The 18,776-nt window shown below is 37.0% G+C and overlaps 1 protein-coding gene across 3 annotated transcripts in view; it reads left to right on the top strand.

Annotated features, from left to right (window-relative positions):
• LOC124545215 (afadin) overlaps positions 1-18,558 on the top strand; it is a 1,085,620-nt gene extending 1,067,062 nt beyond the window's left edge. For 2 of the 3 annotated variants that reach the window (XM_047124083.1, XM_047124082.1), the window contains exons 29-34: positions 2,830-3,018; positions 6,193-6,504; positions 8,035-8,286; positions 11,757-12,077; positions 12,500-12,606; positions 17,145-18,558. In XM_047124083.1, the coding sequence (XP_046980039.1) occupies positions 2,830-3,018; positions 6,193-6,504; positions 8,035-8,286; positions 11,757-12,077; positions 12,500-12,606; positions 17,145-17,388 (1,425 nt within the window). In that variant the 3' untranslated portion in view covers positions 17,389-18,558. The remainder of the gene's footprint in view (positions 1-2,829; positions 3,019-6,192; positions 6,505-8,034; positions 8,287-11,756; positions 12,078-12,499; positions 12,607-17,144) is intronic. The other variant, XM_047124084.1, reaches the window with a different exon arrangement.
• The last annotated feature ends 218 nt before the right edge of the window (positions 18,559-18,776 follow it).

Genomic DNA, 18,776 nt, shown 5'->3' with positions numbered 1-18,776 from the left:
GTGGCAGTCAGTGCACACACAATGCACTTTTCTCAAGATAGCACTCCTGCCCCATGCCAACACATGCTGCCAAAACTACACATATTATGAATACACTACGTGATCTGAAATTTGATGTGTTTAAGCATCTACCCTTCATTTTCACATGACATTGAGGTAACAGAAGTGGCTTATGATGCAAAAGTTTTTTGTGGAGGACATACGCTGTTTGTAGATGAAGTGAGACACACAGCAGGTGACTGCAAAACAAGACAGCGCTTACTTCTCTAAGTAATTTGGCAAAAGAGTGTTACAACAAAATTTTTGTTATTTTATGTTTTGCCCTTATAAGTTGTGAATAAAGATGACTAATACATGTGAATTTAGTGTTTTAAAACTGATGATACGGCAATTTATTTTTTCTGACTCGATGATTATGTGATGTTCACTGTATCAGTAGTATCTTCCTTAATTCAGAACGATTGAAAAACAATACATATGACCTTCCTTTTGATTTCTATTTGTAGTAAGCTGTGTTGGTTGTCTGTTGAAATAAGAACATTTGTCTCTGTGGACTGTCCGAATGCTTCTGCATTGTACCCTTACAAGTAGCAGGCTTCTGTTCAACTGAACAGAGGTGATCTACTGACCTCTGAATTAGTGTTTTTATCTACATCTACTGGTATGTGCTACCCTATAACAGTTTCTTTATTTTTGCACACCGTGTATAAGACACTGGCATTTAAAATTAAAGCCATAGCAGCCCTCGGTCGCAAAAATGAAGTCTTTTTGACCTAGGTTTCAGCAACTACTAAAAGTGCCTTCATCAGAAGTAAAACACTCAAACTGGTCTATAAAGTAAGTACAAAATTTTAGGAAAAACATTTTTTAAGTGTAAGTAGTGACTAGCAGTTACAAGAAAGAAAAGAAACAGTACTTACATGTCACGTATAAAGTAAATATCAAACGATAAAGCTTTAGTCACAAAATTTTAAAATAGAAAACATAAAACGTAAGCCACTACGGGCTTCTCACATGTGTCGAGCTATGGTAGCATCAGACTGAGGCACTTGTGTTAGCAAGCAGGTGAACATTACACCAAGAGTGTCATCTAGTAGCTGCAAATACAAACAAGCTACTTAACACTCAAAATATAGGCAGATGAATATTATGATGAACATTATTTAATATATGAAGTAAGAGGCAATATTTTATCTGACAGCAGCAGACATGGTAACAATTTGTCTACATAAGAGCTTAGAAGTGCAGTTTAAAGGCTGAAAACGCCACAACAGAATTACAAAGGGAGTTGAATAACTCACCAAGTAGAAAAATGGTATAACATATAATGTAGTTAATATAAACCATTTAATGAACAGAACATTGTGAATCAACTTAGAAAGAAAAAATATTTTGCTAACTGCATGAGGGAACATGAAATCACATATCAAGTAACAGCTTGAAGCAGCTTTTATTATGTGATTGTAGCCGCTCATTAAGAATGAGGCCATTATTTCAAGAAAGTTGTTTAAAAATTTCTAATTATTCGAGAACATCTAATCTATGGCCTTTCTTCTCAGTGTGTAAAATGTTAATGTCGTCAACAGCTTTAGGCGCATGACCTGTAATCAGAAGGTGATCATCAAAAGATAAATTTTGGGTGCTAGTACAATTTTTTCTTAAAAGATGTTCTTTGTATCTGACTGTAAAGGCACATCCTGTTTCTCCTATGTAGTAAGAAGAGAAAGTGTCGCAAAAATTGTATAGACACCAGAGTTTTTCAAAGTGGAACAGGTTGACTTTAAATTATGAATAAAAATTTTTTTCAAACTATTATTGGTTGAAAAGGCGAAATTACAGTTGTATTTATTATGAAGAAGGCATTGAATCTTGTAGTAGATGGGCCCCAAGAAAGGAATAGAAAAAAACTTCTTCTTTAGGCTGGACTCGACGATAGAGGTGCCTAGTGTAGTAACTCTTTTAACAATTTTCTTTTTAAGGATGTTAATCCACTGTGGCAGGCTTGTATTTATTATTAACTGCTATCATTCTGATTAAATTAATTCCTTCCACGAATTTCTCTTTCGAGAGTGGAATAGAAATAGGTCTGTGAATAGTAGAGTGAAAGAAAGCACTTTTATGAGATTGTGAGTGCATGGAAGATGCAGGTACAATCTGATCGGTATATGTTTCTTTACAAAAAAAAACCATAAAATGAGATTTTATTTTCTTCTACTGTAAGCATCAAGTCAAGAAAATTCAATTGACAGGCCTTGTTTTTGAGTTCATTGGTGAAAGATATTTTCTCAAGGAGTTCATTAAGATTGAAAATGCAGTCAATGCCATCAACAGGTCCTTTGTAGGTGACTAAAATATCATTGATATACCTGAAATAGGAGAGAATGCCTAGTGCTGTAGCTGACAAACAGTTGAAGAACTTTTCTTCTAGAGAGTTAATGAAAGCCACAATAATAAAAAAAAGTCACTAATTTGCAACAAAATTTTATTTTTATCAAAAGTCTCTGAAGCCTTTCTCAACCATTTTGCAACTTTTCATTCACGTGTTCATCCAAACATGTTATGGTTTTCTGTACTGTTTGCAACACAGCTAGTTATATTGCAATTATAAAAAAAAAATTCAAATTTAACTTTGTGAGGCTTAACTGAAGCCAGGTGTGAGACGCAGTGACAACAATAAAGAAGGGGCAGGAGGGGGCTCTGCTCACCCATTGTGTATGGGATAAAGCACAATTGAAGTAGCAGTTGAGGAAAAATGGCTGAAAATGTAAACAAGATAAATATATTGTTTATAGCAGCATTAATTTTATGCTGTTTCCATATTTGTTTCAGGAGATGCAACGGCGCCGTGAGGCTGCTCGCATGTGGCGGGACCAGCAAATAGCAGAACTTTCAGCTCTGCCGCAGCGTACAGCACAGCAGGAGGAACAGCTGCGCGCACTGAAGCTTGAGAGGGAGTTCCAGCGCCGAGCTGAGGAGGCTGCCAAGCAGGATGAAGATGAGGAGGGTGATGAAGACCAGGTTGGTTTGCCATTTTGCAGTTCAGTTTCCCCATGAAAATTTTGCTTGTACAGCTCATCTGCATCATTCAGCATTTGCTCATTTGAGGAGAAGATGAATCAGCAGTGCTCTGTTGAAGGAAGCATTTGAATTCACCTAAAGTGGCTAAGCAAAAGCTAGTATAACATAAATCTGGTTGTTAGGTAAAAACCAAACAATGGAAAATCCAGGATGGAATATAACAGTATTGTGAAACACACGCGCGCGCGCACACACACACACACACACACACACACACACACACACACACACACACACACACACACATGACTGCAGTCTCAGACAACTGAGGCAGCACAGTGTGGCTTTAGTTGCCTGAGACTGCAGTTTCATGTGTGTGCGAGTTTGGTTTGCGTGAATGTGTGTATGTGTGTGTTTGTCATCTAATTTTGACAAAGGCCTTACTGGCCGAAAGCTATATTTGTGACAGTCTTCTTGTTGAGCCTATCTGCGACTCAGCATCTCCGCTATATGGTGAGTAGCAACTTTAGTTTTCACAATATTGATAATTCTGGTTGATCGGGTTTGTATGTCACACTGCAATTAGTTGAGTTCATTAAACACTGCACCATTTCAGTGTGCCTCTTATTCTTGATCTCAGTCTGTTTCAGTGTCCATCAGTTTGTATTTCTCTGCTTACACTTGCTTGCTGGTATTTGTGAGTTGTTCTTCATCATCATCATCTTATTATTATTATTATTATTATTATTATTATTGGCAGTGGCTGTAGTTTTATACATTTGGTGACAGGTATAATATAACTGTTATGCAGCAGATGGTATTAACTTCACACTTAGAAATTTATTCAAATCTAAAAATTTGTGAACACCCATAATGTACACTCAGAAGCCACCACTGATTATATCATAGCTAGACAGAGCTTCTGAAATTAGGTATTGGATTGCTAAGTGTACCCAGGAGCAGGTCTTTCCCTGGACATTTTTGTATTTCCTTCTTTTGTTCATCAGTTAAAGAACTACTTCTGTTACTCAAGTTTTCTTTGCAGTTACATTCCTTGTAGTTATGTTTGTCTGCCTAATTTCTATGGGGGCCCTTTTTAGATCTGCTCCTGGGTACACTTAGCAATCCAATACCTAATTTCAGAAGCTCTGTCTAGCTATGATATAATCAGTGGTGGCTTCTGAGTGTACATTATGGGTGTTCACAAATTTTTAGATTTGAATAAATTTCTAAGTGTGAAGTTAATACCATCTGCTGCATAACAGTTATATTATACCTGTCACCAAATGTATAAAACTACAGCCACTGCCAATAATAATAATAATAATAATAATAAGATGATGATGATGAAGAACAACTCACAAATACCAGCAAGCAAGTGTAAGCAGAGAAATACAAACTGATGGACACTGAAACAGACTGAGATCAAGAATAAGAGGCACACTGAAATGGTGCAGTGTTTAATGAACTCAACTAAAATCATGTAATCAAAAACAAGGGCATCAACATTAGGTGTGTTGTGGGGGATTTTCATTGTTAAGTGCTTAGGAGAGATCAGATAGATGGAAAGAGTACAATGAAGACCTCTGAAATGTGGAAAAACTGTTTGATGGTAGGAGAAGAGATGCGAGTCGATATGGAAGACACGTAGGATCCAGCATTAAAGTTAAAGTTCAGCAGAGCTATGGAAGAGTTTCTAAATTCATTGGGGAAGTGGCAACCAAATGGCTATTGCAGTTGGTGTTTATAATCCATGAGACCGGATACACGTAATTGGACTTCAGGAAAAATATAATCCACACAACTTCAAAGATAGCAAAGGCAGTTAAGTGCAAAACTATTGCAAAGTCAGTTTAACAGGTCATGCATCCGAGTTGCTGACAAAAATAACATACAGAAGAATGTAAAGGAAATTTAGAAAGTTCTAGATGATGATCACTTTGGTTTTAGGAAGGGTAAGGGCACCAGAGTAGTAGTTCTGACATTGCAGTTGATAATTGGTGGTGGATTGAAGAAAAATCAAGACACCTCCATAGGAATTACTGTCATGGAAAGATTGACATGGTAAAATGGTGCAAGATGCTCTAAATTTTTAGAAAAATAGGAGTAAGCATTTAGAGGACAGGCAGTATATAGTATATACATGACGCAGGAGGGAACAATAAAAAAGGAAATCCAAGAATGAAGTGCTCGGATTGAAAAGTATGTAAGACAGGATGCAGTCTTTTGCCCCTACTGTTCAGTCTACACATTAAAGCAGCAATGACCAAAATTAAAGATAGGTTTAGGATTGCAATTAAAATTTCAGTGAAAGATAGGAAGAATTATGGGGCCTGTTGAATGAAATGAGCAGTGTAATGGGTATAAAATGTCACTTGAAGAAACTGAAAGCCAAAGAAAGGTGAAGGTAATCAGGAATAGCAGAAAAAAGGGTAGTAATAAACTTGGAGATGACAAAGTTGATGAAGTTAAGGAATTCTGCTACCTTGGAAACAAAATAATATGTAATGGATGAAGCAATGACAACATAAAAACCAGACTAGCAGATGGCATTTCTAGGCAAAAGAAGTCTCCTAGTATGAAACATACTTCTTAATTTGACGAAGAATTTTTTTAGAATATACATTCAGAGTACAACATTGTATGGAAGTGAATCATGGACTGTGGGAAGACTGAAAATTAAGAAATTCAAAGCATTTCAGATATAGTGCTATAGAAGAATACAGAAAAAGTAACTTCCTTGATACTTGAGTGAGCTGTAGAGGGGAAAAACTAGGGGAAGACAGAGGTCGAAATACATCAAACTGATAATTTACAACATTGGGTGTAAGTGCCAATGTGAGATAAAGATGTTGGCTCAAGAGAGGAATTCATGATGTACCACATCAAATTAGTCAGAAGACTGATGGTTCAAAAGAAAACAAAATTAAAAGATAATTAGGTATCAATGATTTGCTCTCTTTGATAACTTGTGAAGCTCTACAGGATTCAGATTAATCCTTCCCCCCTCCCCCCTCTATTATTTCACCAGAATAACTGGAATTTAATATTAATGATGGATGACTATTGAAATAATTAGTCTAATAATAATGCTGAGGTCTGCAGAATTCACATTGTAGACATTAGTCTTCTGGTGATTTAAGTTTTTCGTTGCACAAATTATTGTACTTGCAGGAGAGCATCGAGCGTGTGCAAGGCCTTCTGCGCATGGCGACACTGCAATCTGATGTGAGTCCTAAGCCACCACAGCCAACAACGCAACCTTCACAAAACTCATTGCCACCACGTCCCCCTGTTCAGCACCAGCAGCAGCAGCAACAACAACAACAACAACAACAACAACAACAGCTGCAGCAACAACAACAAGCGGCAGATGATAGTGTTGCAAGAGAACGAGCAAGACGTGAGCAAGAAGCAGCTGCTGCACGTCGCAGGCAGGCGGAACTTGAACAGGAGGAGCGTGTGAGGGAAGCAACACATCGCAGGGTAAGTGTATTTCATAGTTTATGCATTGTTGGAGGGATCTGGGCATGAGCATCTCTTAAATGTTTGAGTAAATCGCTCAGTGAATTTATCTTGATAGCAAAATGCATTTAAAGGGAAAAAAGTAATCTCTATTCTTATATGGAATAACCTTATTTTGCGAGCTCAAGATTTTGGTAATTACTGATCTGTCCTAATGCAGTAAAAAGTTTTGCCACTCGGCACATCCGTGGAAATTATAAAGCCTCATACAGTCTTCTTCTGCCAAAATTAGTGCTTTTTGCTCCCCCATATATTTTTGTAACCATTCCTCATGTTTCCACATTGTAAACCCATCTATGAATATCTGTGTGTGTATATATCCATTTATATAAAAGACAATGCTGTCTCTTCTCTTTTCTTCTTCTTCTGCACTTGAGGACCTTGACCTCTGCAACGTTCTGCCTCCATACAGCTCTGTTGTTTTTTTTTTTTTTTTTTTTTTTTTTTTTTTTTTTTTTTTTTTTTTTCTTTACCATCTTGGCAGCATCAGCCAACACATTACTTGATCATCCAATTAACTTGGCCATCCCTTGCATCCAGTGGAATCAAATGTGCACCCTAGATCTCAGTTGGGAATTCGTGACAATTCATACTAGTTTCATAGAAGAGGGAAGGGACCAAGATACATTACACAAGTTCTTACAAAATAAAACTCATAACCATCGATAAACTGTGTTAAATAATCTCCAAACATACTATTGCTACCACTCCATAATAAGTGCTTACTGCCTGCAGCATGCTTGACTAAGAGAATATAACTTTTATAGGATTTGTACATATTATTTTGCTGCCAGGAAGGTCACATTCAGATACGTTTGAATACATTTTGTAGTATGAATTTTTCCAGTTCTTTACATTGACCGGTGATATGTGGGAAAACAAAACAACACAAATTGAAGGTACAGCTTTAGAACCAATAGCCATTTGGCATTTTCAGTTGCAAGGAGAATTGTGGCAAACAGCAAAATTGTTGTACTGTTTCAGGACAAATGGATTTGGATAAAATTGCTCTCAGTCAGAATCCATTAAAAGTTCTGTCTTTCTTCAGATTGATAATGAATTGAATTGATACGTATGTCTGTGCATGGGGCAGAATATAAGTTTTCTTTGCAAACATCACTCCCCCCCCCCCCTCCCCTCCCAGGGAGGAGGCAGGACAACAGCCCTCTCCTGTCCCTCAATGGATGGATACAATTTTCCTTCAGTTTTTCAATTTGGCATGCTGTTATCTGTCATCCTCTCCAGGTATCATAACCAATGTATTCTCCATGATTGATAAATTGAAAAATACCTTTGCATTGCATTGTAGAGGTTGTTGTGCTTTGTGATTTTTTTTAGCCTTCAAATAACTACCTCTCTCATGGGCTCATGTAGTTTACAAAACAAAACTGCATTGTTGATAGCCAGCACAAAAGACATGAATGCGTATATATAAATCATCAGATGCTGACATCACCCCACCCATTAAATATATTATTACACATTGTTCAGGAAGAAGAACTGAGACAGAAACACATGCAGCAGCAGCACCAGATACAGCAGCAGCAGCAACAGCTGCAGCAGCACCAGCAGGTGTCTCCACCTTTACGGCAGCCCACCATGGCTCCCAAACCAGGCCCATTGCGGCTAGAAAGCCTCACAAGCAATGGTCCAGCTTCTCCACCAGGTGGTCGCTATCGCCACTACAATGGATACCCGCCGCCACCACCAGCAAATGCTGGGCCGGGGGCATCATCTCCTATGGTAGGTGAAACTTTAAAATGAGCAAATATAAATGTTTAAATACTCTGCAGTTGGTGTTTATTCCCTCTCTTCTGCTTGATTACAAGTAAGTGCTATTTATTTAGTATTCTTGATATGTATAAACTTGTTAGCAGCTGAATAATGCCCCGAGTCGCATGCAGGACTTCCTCCCTCCCAGATGATGGAGCATTGTGGAATGGACTCCATGAGACATCAGAGCATTGGGAACCATCCTGATCCAATCATCCATCACCCTCAATTCATAGAGATTGGATATAATGGAGGCAATTCATGCACATCTTGCTTGATGGCAAATCATATGTTCTCAAAAGCACTGAGTCCAGTTGATATAGGTGGCCAACGTGCACCCTTATATGTATAGAACGTTCCTCAAATCATTCCGATGTAATTTTGGAACAGTGAGATGTTGGATTGGGTTTCTGAAGGTCCAGGCTGCCTGGAGACTGCTGAATAGATGAGATTGAAAAGGTGTGAAGATTAGTGGCAAGAAAGTCAAACAATATTGTATTTGTTGATCCATTAGATTTCTTCAACTGATACGTGGGCTGCATACCTTTCAGCCATCTTCAGGGCAAACTGACAGATCCAAGGTATAGCACTCACATTTCTTATTTTAAACAAGAGAGATGTGTCACTGTATGACACATTACTTTATGAAGTGATTGTTACAGTAAAATTGGAGAGATTTTAATTTTTACAGAGATTGTTAAGTCAGTCAGCCCTGCAAGCATGAAACAGTAAAGGGCAGAAAGCAAGTGCTACTGTAGCTTAAAGTGATCCTTCATTCAGTTATCAGATAGTACACAGATAGATGTTTGCATACTGTTACATCAGTGTGAAATTTTACAGCTCCTAACCCACTTTGCTGTGTTTTTGCTCAACACTGGTTGATGATCCACGTCTTCCAGATTTTGAGGCAGTGCTGTGCAACAGATGGTTGACTGATTTCTTTATTAATCCTTGAAACATTTTACATTGTATGGATTTCGTCATTCAAAACATGGAAAAAATTAACAGTTTAAAAATTAATTTCTTGCACAATAATTTCCAGTGACTTTTCTTTTAATCTAATTAAATTTGTATTTTAGTCTTAAATAATTATTATTTCTACGTATAGTATAATACAGACCATTTTAAAATAAGTAGTATGTTTTAATTCAAGTATTCCATTGCAGTATAAAAACATTCATTTTGAAAATAATTTTTTAGTTTTGTTTTTAAAGAGCATATAGTATTTGTGTCTTGTACATGTTGTGGTACTTTATTATATAATTTGATGCCAATGTACAATAAACTGTTTTCAGTTTTAACTTTATTTTTCTGTCCAGATGCAAATTACAGCTGTTTCTAGTCTCTTAATTATATACTAAACGATTTGTAACATAGTAGTCAATACTTATTTTTACACACATAACCCTCTGAAAATTACATTCACAAGTTAAGATTCCTAGCATTTTAAAAAGTTCAAGGCAGTGACCTGTGCTGCCACTTTTCGTCGTTGTGACCAGCAGATTCACAGTAGTCATGAATGAGGTGCTACTTGGCAAAAAGTGAAACCTTTGCTTGAAACAGTATATGTTAACAGATGAATTTCCCTAAATGGAAGTTTGCTGTGTTGCTATGTGTTCTTCCTCAGTTCATCACAAGTGCAAATGTTAGGTTCCAACAAAATAATTGAAACACGTTGAATTGGACAGCCTATGGTAAAGATCAGGGTACTGTGATCATTGTGGGTCATGATATTTGACTACTGGAATACAGATACACTGAAAATGATGTAGCACATCCAAATTTCACTTTTGACAAGTGTACGTACTACTCCATTCTACTGTGTTGTAGTATATTTATTGCATTTGTAGTTAGCAGAGCTGAGGAGTAGCAGCTTTCTTTCTAATTCATTCGATTAAATACAGTTGGCATAAGATGGAATAGCCTAAAGCAGCATAGCGATTATTTACTGTTAGTGCGGTACGCAGATTCAGCTCCTCTGATTTGCTTTTCTGTTGTAAATGTATGCTTTGACTAGTTTCAATCCCTGAATGTGTACAGAACATAATGAATGAATATATTTTGTTGAAGTGTAGATCATATTGGTATAGTTTGTTCTACACTTCAGTTTGGGATATACATGTTCTCTGTCTAATGTGACCTCATCGGCACCAAATAAACACAGAATTCTAAATATTTGTTAAGTCTCCAATTAAATAATGTATTGAGAAATGACTCTGGTCATAACTGACGTGGAGAAAACTGCTACTTGGCATGCAGCACAGTGATGTCTGACCATGGTGCATTTGGTATGTTCCCAGCCTGTTTCTCAAATATGACAGTGAAAGCTGATAACTTCATGTAAAAATAGCCTTCTTAATGACTGGAACTGCAAATACACAACAGTATTTAGTGCATATACCATCAAACTTCCAGCTGCATAAGATTGTCCACTACCTATAATAGAGCTATTATGCTATGCTATATCCATATTTGAAGTTTCACAGTTTCAAAATAATTTAAGATCTTATTTTTTATTATTCCTTGATTTTTTTTTTTCATTAAAAAATATATTTTTGTGATAGCTTCTGTATGATTTTTGGTGTATCTGCACTGCAGTAGTCCAGCATCATGGGCCACATTGATCAAATTATCCACATTTTGTAATGGATTTTCAGTTTTCAACGCAGATTTATTGAGTTGAAAGCTAAAAGTATGTTCGCACAGAATAAATGATACCAGGCTACAGCAAACAGCAAAGACTTACATTATAATACATCAAAAAACATCCTTTTTAACAGTTTCAGCATACTCAAATATTATCTATGATTTCCAGCTTGTAGCCCTTATTTCTCTGTGCTCTTGTTGATTTATGCATGACTTCAAACAGATTTATTTATTTTTATTTTATTATTATTTTTATCACAGTCACTGTCTTTGACATTACTACCTGATTTTTCACATTACTAACTGGTTCTACAATTTCCTCCGTCCGAGTGATGTTCCAAGTTGAATAGCTTTTAGCTACATTCAGTTTTAACGTTTCAGTCACACTTAATTACTTCAAACATGTAGGATCTCAACATTGCAGTACTGAATGAGTTTCTCTAAGTAGTACTCTTTTTCTCCTCCTCCTCCCCCTGCTCCTCCCCCTCCCCCTCCTCCTCCTCCTCCTCCTCCTCCTCCTCCTCCTCCCCCAACACCCCACCCCACTCTCTTGTATCCTCCTGTGTCAGGTGCGTTACTTCTTCTTTTTTTCTTTCTTTTTTTCCCCTCATTAGCAGAAGTTCCATCCTCATATATTGCTCTTTTAGGACAGTACGCTGAAGCTGTACTTCAGGCAAGGCTCATATGTTGTTTAGGTTGCATGTAGTCACTACAGGGTCGCTCTTGGAATTAGTTATTTGGTACACTAACAAAAACAGAAAACACTCATAGTGATATATATACTTTGCTTGCAGGGTGCTGTCACGGAGAACAGCACAGGTAGCAGTGGTGGTGCAGCACAGCGCCTAGATTCCCTGCTTGCCTCACCTCCTCCGCCACAGCCACCTGAGAGGGGCTCTTCCTTTGCTGTCATGTCGCAGCAGCAGAGTGTGCTACGGGCCACAGCTGGAGGACAGGCACATGGCCACGTTTCCACACCTGTTTCTTCTCCTGTAGCCACGACGACCACAACAACTGTCAAAAGAGTATCGTTCCACGATCCGCCGCCCACATCCTCTCCACCTGCCCCACCGAGCCAGCCACCGCCTCTTGACCAAATTCGTGAAGATCCCAATGTAAGTTGATCGAATGATTAGTTGCAACAGAATGTTAAATCAATGAAGTAAGTTTAATTTGTGGTAGTTTTTATTGTACTTGATAGTAAAGTGTTTGTCCTTCTTAATAGAAACCTGCTTAATTGTGTATCTCACATCTGGAACACTGCACACTAATAGAGGCCGCACATTGGTTAAACATAACATATAGGAGAAACATACATTCGTATTCCATAATTTCCATATATTCTGTCATCAGTTTCACAAAGTAGTAGTCTAAGCTTAATCTCACAAGTATAATTTTTAGTTCATAAGGCAGCATTCTGTTTTGTAAACAATAAAAATGCAGCTTGCCTGCATCTTTGAGTACATTAAATATAACATTGTAAAACCTGAGAAACATTAGAACAGTTATATATAATGTAATACGTTTTATGTTGCAGCATTTCATAAATGAAGCAGAAACATTGTTGGCATCACCAAAGAGTCCAGAAGGAGGCTCTTTCCCAAGCAACACGCCAGGTGTTATAGGTGCTCAGGAAGTTTACAAGTAAGAAACACATTTAATTAATTCGCCATTCTAAAAATGATAACAGTATAGTTAAGCTGCAGACAGGCACAGTGAAAAGACTGCTATACGTCTAATCTTCCAGCTAAAAGGCTTTCTTAAGTGGAGAAAATACACAAGCACAACACTCAAACATGTGACCACTCTGGCCACCATGACCAGACTGCCTTAAAAGTTACAAAAAGTGTGGAACAAATTAAGTGTGGGCAAGGGCCAATAGTGAAAGGTGAAAGGGAATTAAAATTGACATGAAAATACAGTGAGATTGTAGACAAAAATTAAAAACAAGGTGATAACAGGGAATGCAGGTTGGTGGGAGAATTTGTGTGAAGAGAGGGGGCAGCAGATGTAAATGGATTAGATTAAGTATTTGTTGTTGACTTACTAATGCTATTTTGGTCACAGAATTATTGTGAGGTAAGTTTGTATCATTCTATAAATATGAGGCATGTACAGTCAGTCAGTACCATTTTGATCCACTGCCATCACAGCATTAAGTGTCATAGTATTGCAATTGTCTGTCTGGTTCATTGTCTTTCAAGTGATACAATTACAGCCAGATTGTGTTGTGTTTACATTTCTTCGTGGTCATTCAAAATGTTTGAAATCTCTGAGCCTGCCAACTGTGAAGAGTTTTGAACACAAAGAATATGAAACTAGGTCTAATTCACCATAAACTTGTGGACATTTATGATGAAAAATGTTACAACTCATGGAATAGTGTGAAAGTGGGTGAAACAATGTTCATGATGTAGCACAGAATGGGTAGCCTTCTGTTGTCAATGATGCTTTGGTTCAGAAAATGAATGATGAAATTTATGAAAACAGGTGGTTCACAATAAGGATTCTTTGTGATGAGTTTTCACAAATTTCAAAAACTGTTTTGCATTAAATTGTTAAAAATTGCTTAATTTTTTTGCAAATTGTGTTTTCGCTGGGTTCCGAAAATGCTTACGGATCTCCATGAAACAAAGTGACTTGGCAGTGCTTTGACATCTTGTATCTGATACAGTGGCTAGGGAGATAATTTCTAATCAGAATTGTTGCCAGTGGCGAAACTTGGGTTTGTCATGTCACTACAGAATCAAAACAATAGTTGATGGAATGGAGGCACTCACAATCCCCCAAAAAACAAAAATCCAAAGTAACATTGTCAGCACAACAACAACAACAACAACAACAAACATTCACTGTGTTCTGGGACAGACAGGGCATTCTGCTTGTTGTGTTCCTTCCTAAAGATGAAACTATGAATGTGGTATGATACTGTGGAACATTGAGAAAAGTTTGGTGTGCAGTTCAAAGCAAAAGGTGTGGGATGCTCAATCAAGGCAGTTTGTTGCTTCATGAACACACACATCCCCTTTCTGTTGGTGTCACTCTTATTTACTTAGTAGGTTGGGAGCAGTTAAATCACCTGCCAGCAGTCCGAGTCTTACATCCTCTAACTACCTCTCGTTCTTGAACTTGAAGTGTGATTTAGTAGGAGCACACTTTCATCAGTGACAATGATTCAAAAACCAGTGTTCAGCTGGAGCTGTATTCATTGATGACATCTTTCTATGAAGAGGGCACAGAAAAGTTGGTTCATCGCTATGACAAATATGTGAACAATTATGACAACTATGTAGTAAAATAGTTTAAGAAATGCTGTTTCTTGTAAAAATAAATATTTATTTGTAAAAAAGATGTTTTAGAAGTTTTTTTTGCAAAACAGTGCTTACTTCCTGGACATGCCTCGTATATGTTTTTAATTAATTCAGGGAAAGACTTGAAGTTACAGTGAAACCCCTAGTGAAATATTGGATGTCTATCATCATCATCTACGTTTTCCAGCTGCTGGCAGAATCTGTTTGGAACATATACCTCTCTTCTATCTTCCTACCATCTCTCTGTCTCCACCTTGACCCAGTCTTCTTCATTTTGCACACAGCCCTTCACTCCTATCGGCCACCTGTCTCTTAGTCTTCTTCCCTTTACTTTCATCCTTTCTGGGTATCCTCTTCTCCTCCATGTATTATTTCCAGTTTGGTTTCTACTTCATTTAAGAAGTACATTTTCACAATATTAACAGAAGCGTAGCACTGTCCTTTTGCTGCAACTGACAAAATAATTCATTAATGGTGAATACAGAAACACCACTCATCTTTTTCATCAATCTTCCCTTGCAAGAGGCTTGGTGGGGGAACAGGGTGTCATTATGGTACAGTTCAGATTGCACATTGTACCAGTCAGAATTACTTGCATGTGGCCAGTGTCCATACGGTGATAACTTACATCATGTTTACATTGCTATCTGTTGTATTATACCATACCAGTAAACGCCCAATTCTGTAAAGGATCAAGCACCCGTGTATAAAACGGTTTCAGGTGTCTGATTACATGTGAGTTAATGTATTAAATATTTGACATTAAGCATGTAAGCAAGAAAAAGGTTTGAAATCATGCTTTATGTTTGTTGGAAGTAACTAAGTGCTCTCATTATGAAACACTTGATAATATACTCGGGTAATTTGGGCCCCATTTTAAGCAAAAGCAAGTTTTTCAAGCATTTGCTCTGTCTATTACGACAAATCTCCTGAAACTGTGTGTCATACAATGTTGTAATCATGCAGGTACATTCAGTGGTATTTGTAGATACCGCCTGTAAATTTTCCTACAAATAGAGTTTCTAATAAATTAAAATGTCATGTCTGATGCTAAAGGTTTACTACATGAACAACAGTGAAGGGATAGTAAGCGATAAACTTTTTTTCCTTTCTAATTTTGTGCATGGCGCCAGTGATTAAAAGTTTCATTAAAATTTGAAATTAAGTATAAAGTTTCATTCTCAAATTCTGGGTGAATAGTCTGAGTATTTGTACGCCATCAGTTATGCTACCTCAAGACCAGCACACAATTTCTAACTGTAGCAGTTGTGTTATTGTGTTAACTTTTAACAAGGTTATGCAAATTAGTAATTAGGTTATGACAGCATTTTAATTTTTTTAAATTTGGTCAATAATTATGCAGAATATTGAAAACCAAATTTTTATTATCCCTGGAAACAGTGAGACAGACAACCTGTTGCTGATTCTGTGTTGTGGAATAGTTGCTTACTAATACAGATGTTGCATATGTTCCCCTTGATACTTCGTTCTCTTGATGCGTGAGGAAATATGTGAGCTGCCACACTCAGTTTTTTAACACACAGCGAAACAGTGTATGTTACGAAGATCCACTCAACCACCCTGTGGAAGCATGAAAACATGACATCTACAAAAAATGACATACTGGAAGGCAGTAATTATTACAGCTGTGCTGAAACTATCAGACAGCGATGTGAACACCAATGTGTATTACTAAAAGAATAGATGAACCCACTGAAGATGGAGAAACTTCTCTAGACCATGTTTGAGTACTAAAACAAGAACAGTTGTGTTTCCTTGAGGCAGAACCACATTTCCTTATTACATAACTGTAGAAGAACTAAGTGGGATACCGATATTTTCATCCCAGGCAATAGCATAGAGTAGGTAGTTTGCAGTTGCTTTCCCATGACCATTTAATTGGTGGACCCTGCTTAGCTAGTGTAAAGTAATCGTAATGATTTTATTAACTCAAAAATGTAGTTATACACCGTACACATACTCAAAAATAGTCAGCAAAACTGTTAGCACATTTATCCCATTGCGACCCTAGTGGTCAATTCCATCCTTGAAGAAGTTAGTAGGCTGCTGTCGGATCCAGGCCTGGACCCAGTCATACACTTCGTCGTCCGTTGCAAATCGATGTTGTTTTAGAGGTCCAAACACTGATGGGTCTTGACCATGATGATTCTGTGGTTGTCTAAGACTAAAACATTCACTTCTGCAACCATTTCCAGTGTGATGACACAATTAGACTGTCCAGGACTAGTACCATCTTCCAGTGACTCACGCCCCTCAAGGAATTGTTTGCGCCATTCCACAACACTTGAACAACTCAGACTGTACTCACCGTACACAGTCTTCACCTGTTGATACATTTCATTATCTCCAACTCACTCCGCCGCCAAAAATCGAATCACTCCTCGTTGTTCCTACTTACTCACTTGTATGTTCGTTAGTTGACGATAACTTGTGTGACCACTTTCTCTTCAGTATGAAACCACAATAGCGCTATGCAACATCAAACTGTGTGCATGCATCAGTCTCACTACCAATAGATAACGCCATCATACCCTCAGTTATGTGGTGCCACCTCATGTGTAAGGCAAAGGTAGATGCACTGACCAGGTTTCATTTCAACGAACCTCATATAAAAAAAGTAAATATATTTATAGAAGACATCTGACAAAGTAAGAGTGTTATACAGATATTATGATCAATAATTATCATTATTTGTAGGAGTTTTAGGAGAACATTGTTCATGTTACCTGTAATCCTCTAGATTTGGTCATTAGCTTATTTTGGCTGTAATCCAGAGCATCATTGTGTAATATTATACTACATTTGTGCAGATGCATTCATAATTCTTTTGCATTTATTATTATTTTGTAGGGATCCTAGGGCACGATTATTAGCCGCTCAACAACAGCAAAAGATGTCAACAAGGATTGGCCAAGTACCAGAAAAGCTGAGCTTTAAGGAGAAGATGAAGATGTTTGCGATGGAAACTGGTGAAGATGGAACACCACGTGATAAAGTAAAAATATCTAGAGCGCAAAGAGAAATAGACAATTTGGCAGCTGGCACTAACACTCCTACAAGCAATAACAATGGCACGCCTAGTGCAACTCAGTAATGCTACGAAAGGTGGAAGAGTGCTAAATGATATTGGAGTGAACTGTGTTAAGTCACAGAAAAACCAGTCCTGTGTACATTTTAAAATTTTTCAAAGGCATTTCTGTGTGTAATGCGAATAGCATTTCTAGTGTTAAAACAAGTTCAAGCCCCCCAGTGGTAACATTTCTAAGACTGAAATGTGTGACATAGTTGAAAATAATGAGGCCTTAAAGCATTTTATTTCAGTGTTACAGTTTTATTCAAATGTACTCTTTATGTAATAAATATGCTTCATTATTTTCCTGCCATAAAATTTGAAGTATTTTTACAGAAGACCTAAAAGGTTAAATGATATAGATGGATCTTTGTTTCTCTGTTATTTTTTTCTATAGTGCAACTTCTCAAAAATGTTTTATCTATAAGATTTTGCACTCCTACGTTTTATGGTTAAGAAGGCTGCTGCTGCTTCTTCTTCTTCCCCACATCCCAGAAGCAAAGCAGATGTGTATGCTTTGTTAACATTGCATTCTTTCAAATCATTCTTTATTGTTTTTAAAGATAATAATTGTTATCTAGCATGTCGTTACAGAGGCAGTTATATGTAAAACAAGAAGCTGGAGGCATTTGTAGGGACCATATTGTTGATATATAACAAAGAATTTTAATTAATTTTATTCTGTTACTCATGTCTATTATCTGTTTGAAACCATTATTGCTATATGTGAAATGAGTGATGTACTCCTGCATTAACATGAGTTCGTGACTCAAATATCACCTTAGAATGTTGCCCAATGCTCTACTCAGTGATATATTATTGTTTTTATCATATGATTTTTCCCTTCCCTACTATTCCCATGGCAATACTTTGATATGCCAGTACAACTCCATAATTTTCCTAAAAGAGTAAAGAATATATTGCACATATGTGATTAAAGAGAACTGTTATATAAAATGCTTCAAAGAAAATAGTTTTTTTCGACAAGATGTGATGCTTTGTTTGAGGTCAGTGAAAGCTAGAGAACTTTTATTTTGTGGTCAGCCCAAAGCTGCAAATCATATCATATGTACAATGCTAATGTAATCCCTCCACTGTGTACATAAAATCCTTGTATCTATGTAAAGACAACATACAGATATTTGTGTATAGAAATTTAATTTTTATTATTTGAAATAAAGTTACTCTCAGTTACATAAACAATCAAGAATTAATTACCTCCTTACCCAAGACAAAGTTTTGTGTGTGAAAGTGAGCTGTTAGTGGTTATTTTTTCTGAAAGTGAGTGGATAAAATTATTTTTGTGCACCATTCCTTTTTAATCCCCCATATTATCTTGTAACACACATTATTAATATTGTAAGCATTATTGTAATGAGCTATTAACGTAACTATTAGCAATTAGAACACTC

This window comes from Schistocerca americana, chromosome 8, assembly GCF_021461395.2.
Source record: "Schistocerca americana isolate TAMUIC-IGC-003095 chromosome 8, iqSchAmer2.1, whole genome shotgun sequence".
Lineage (NCBI taxonomy): Eukaryota > Metazoa > Arthropoda > Insecta > Orthoptera > Acrididae > Schistocerca > Schistocerca americana.
Note: the sequence above shows the minus strand (reverse complement) of the source record. Positions and strands in the feature narration are given on the sequence as shown.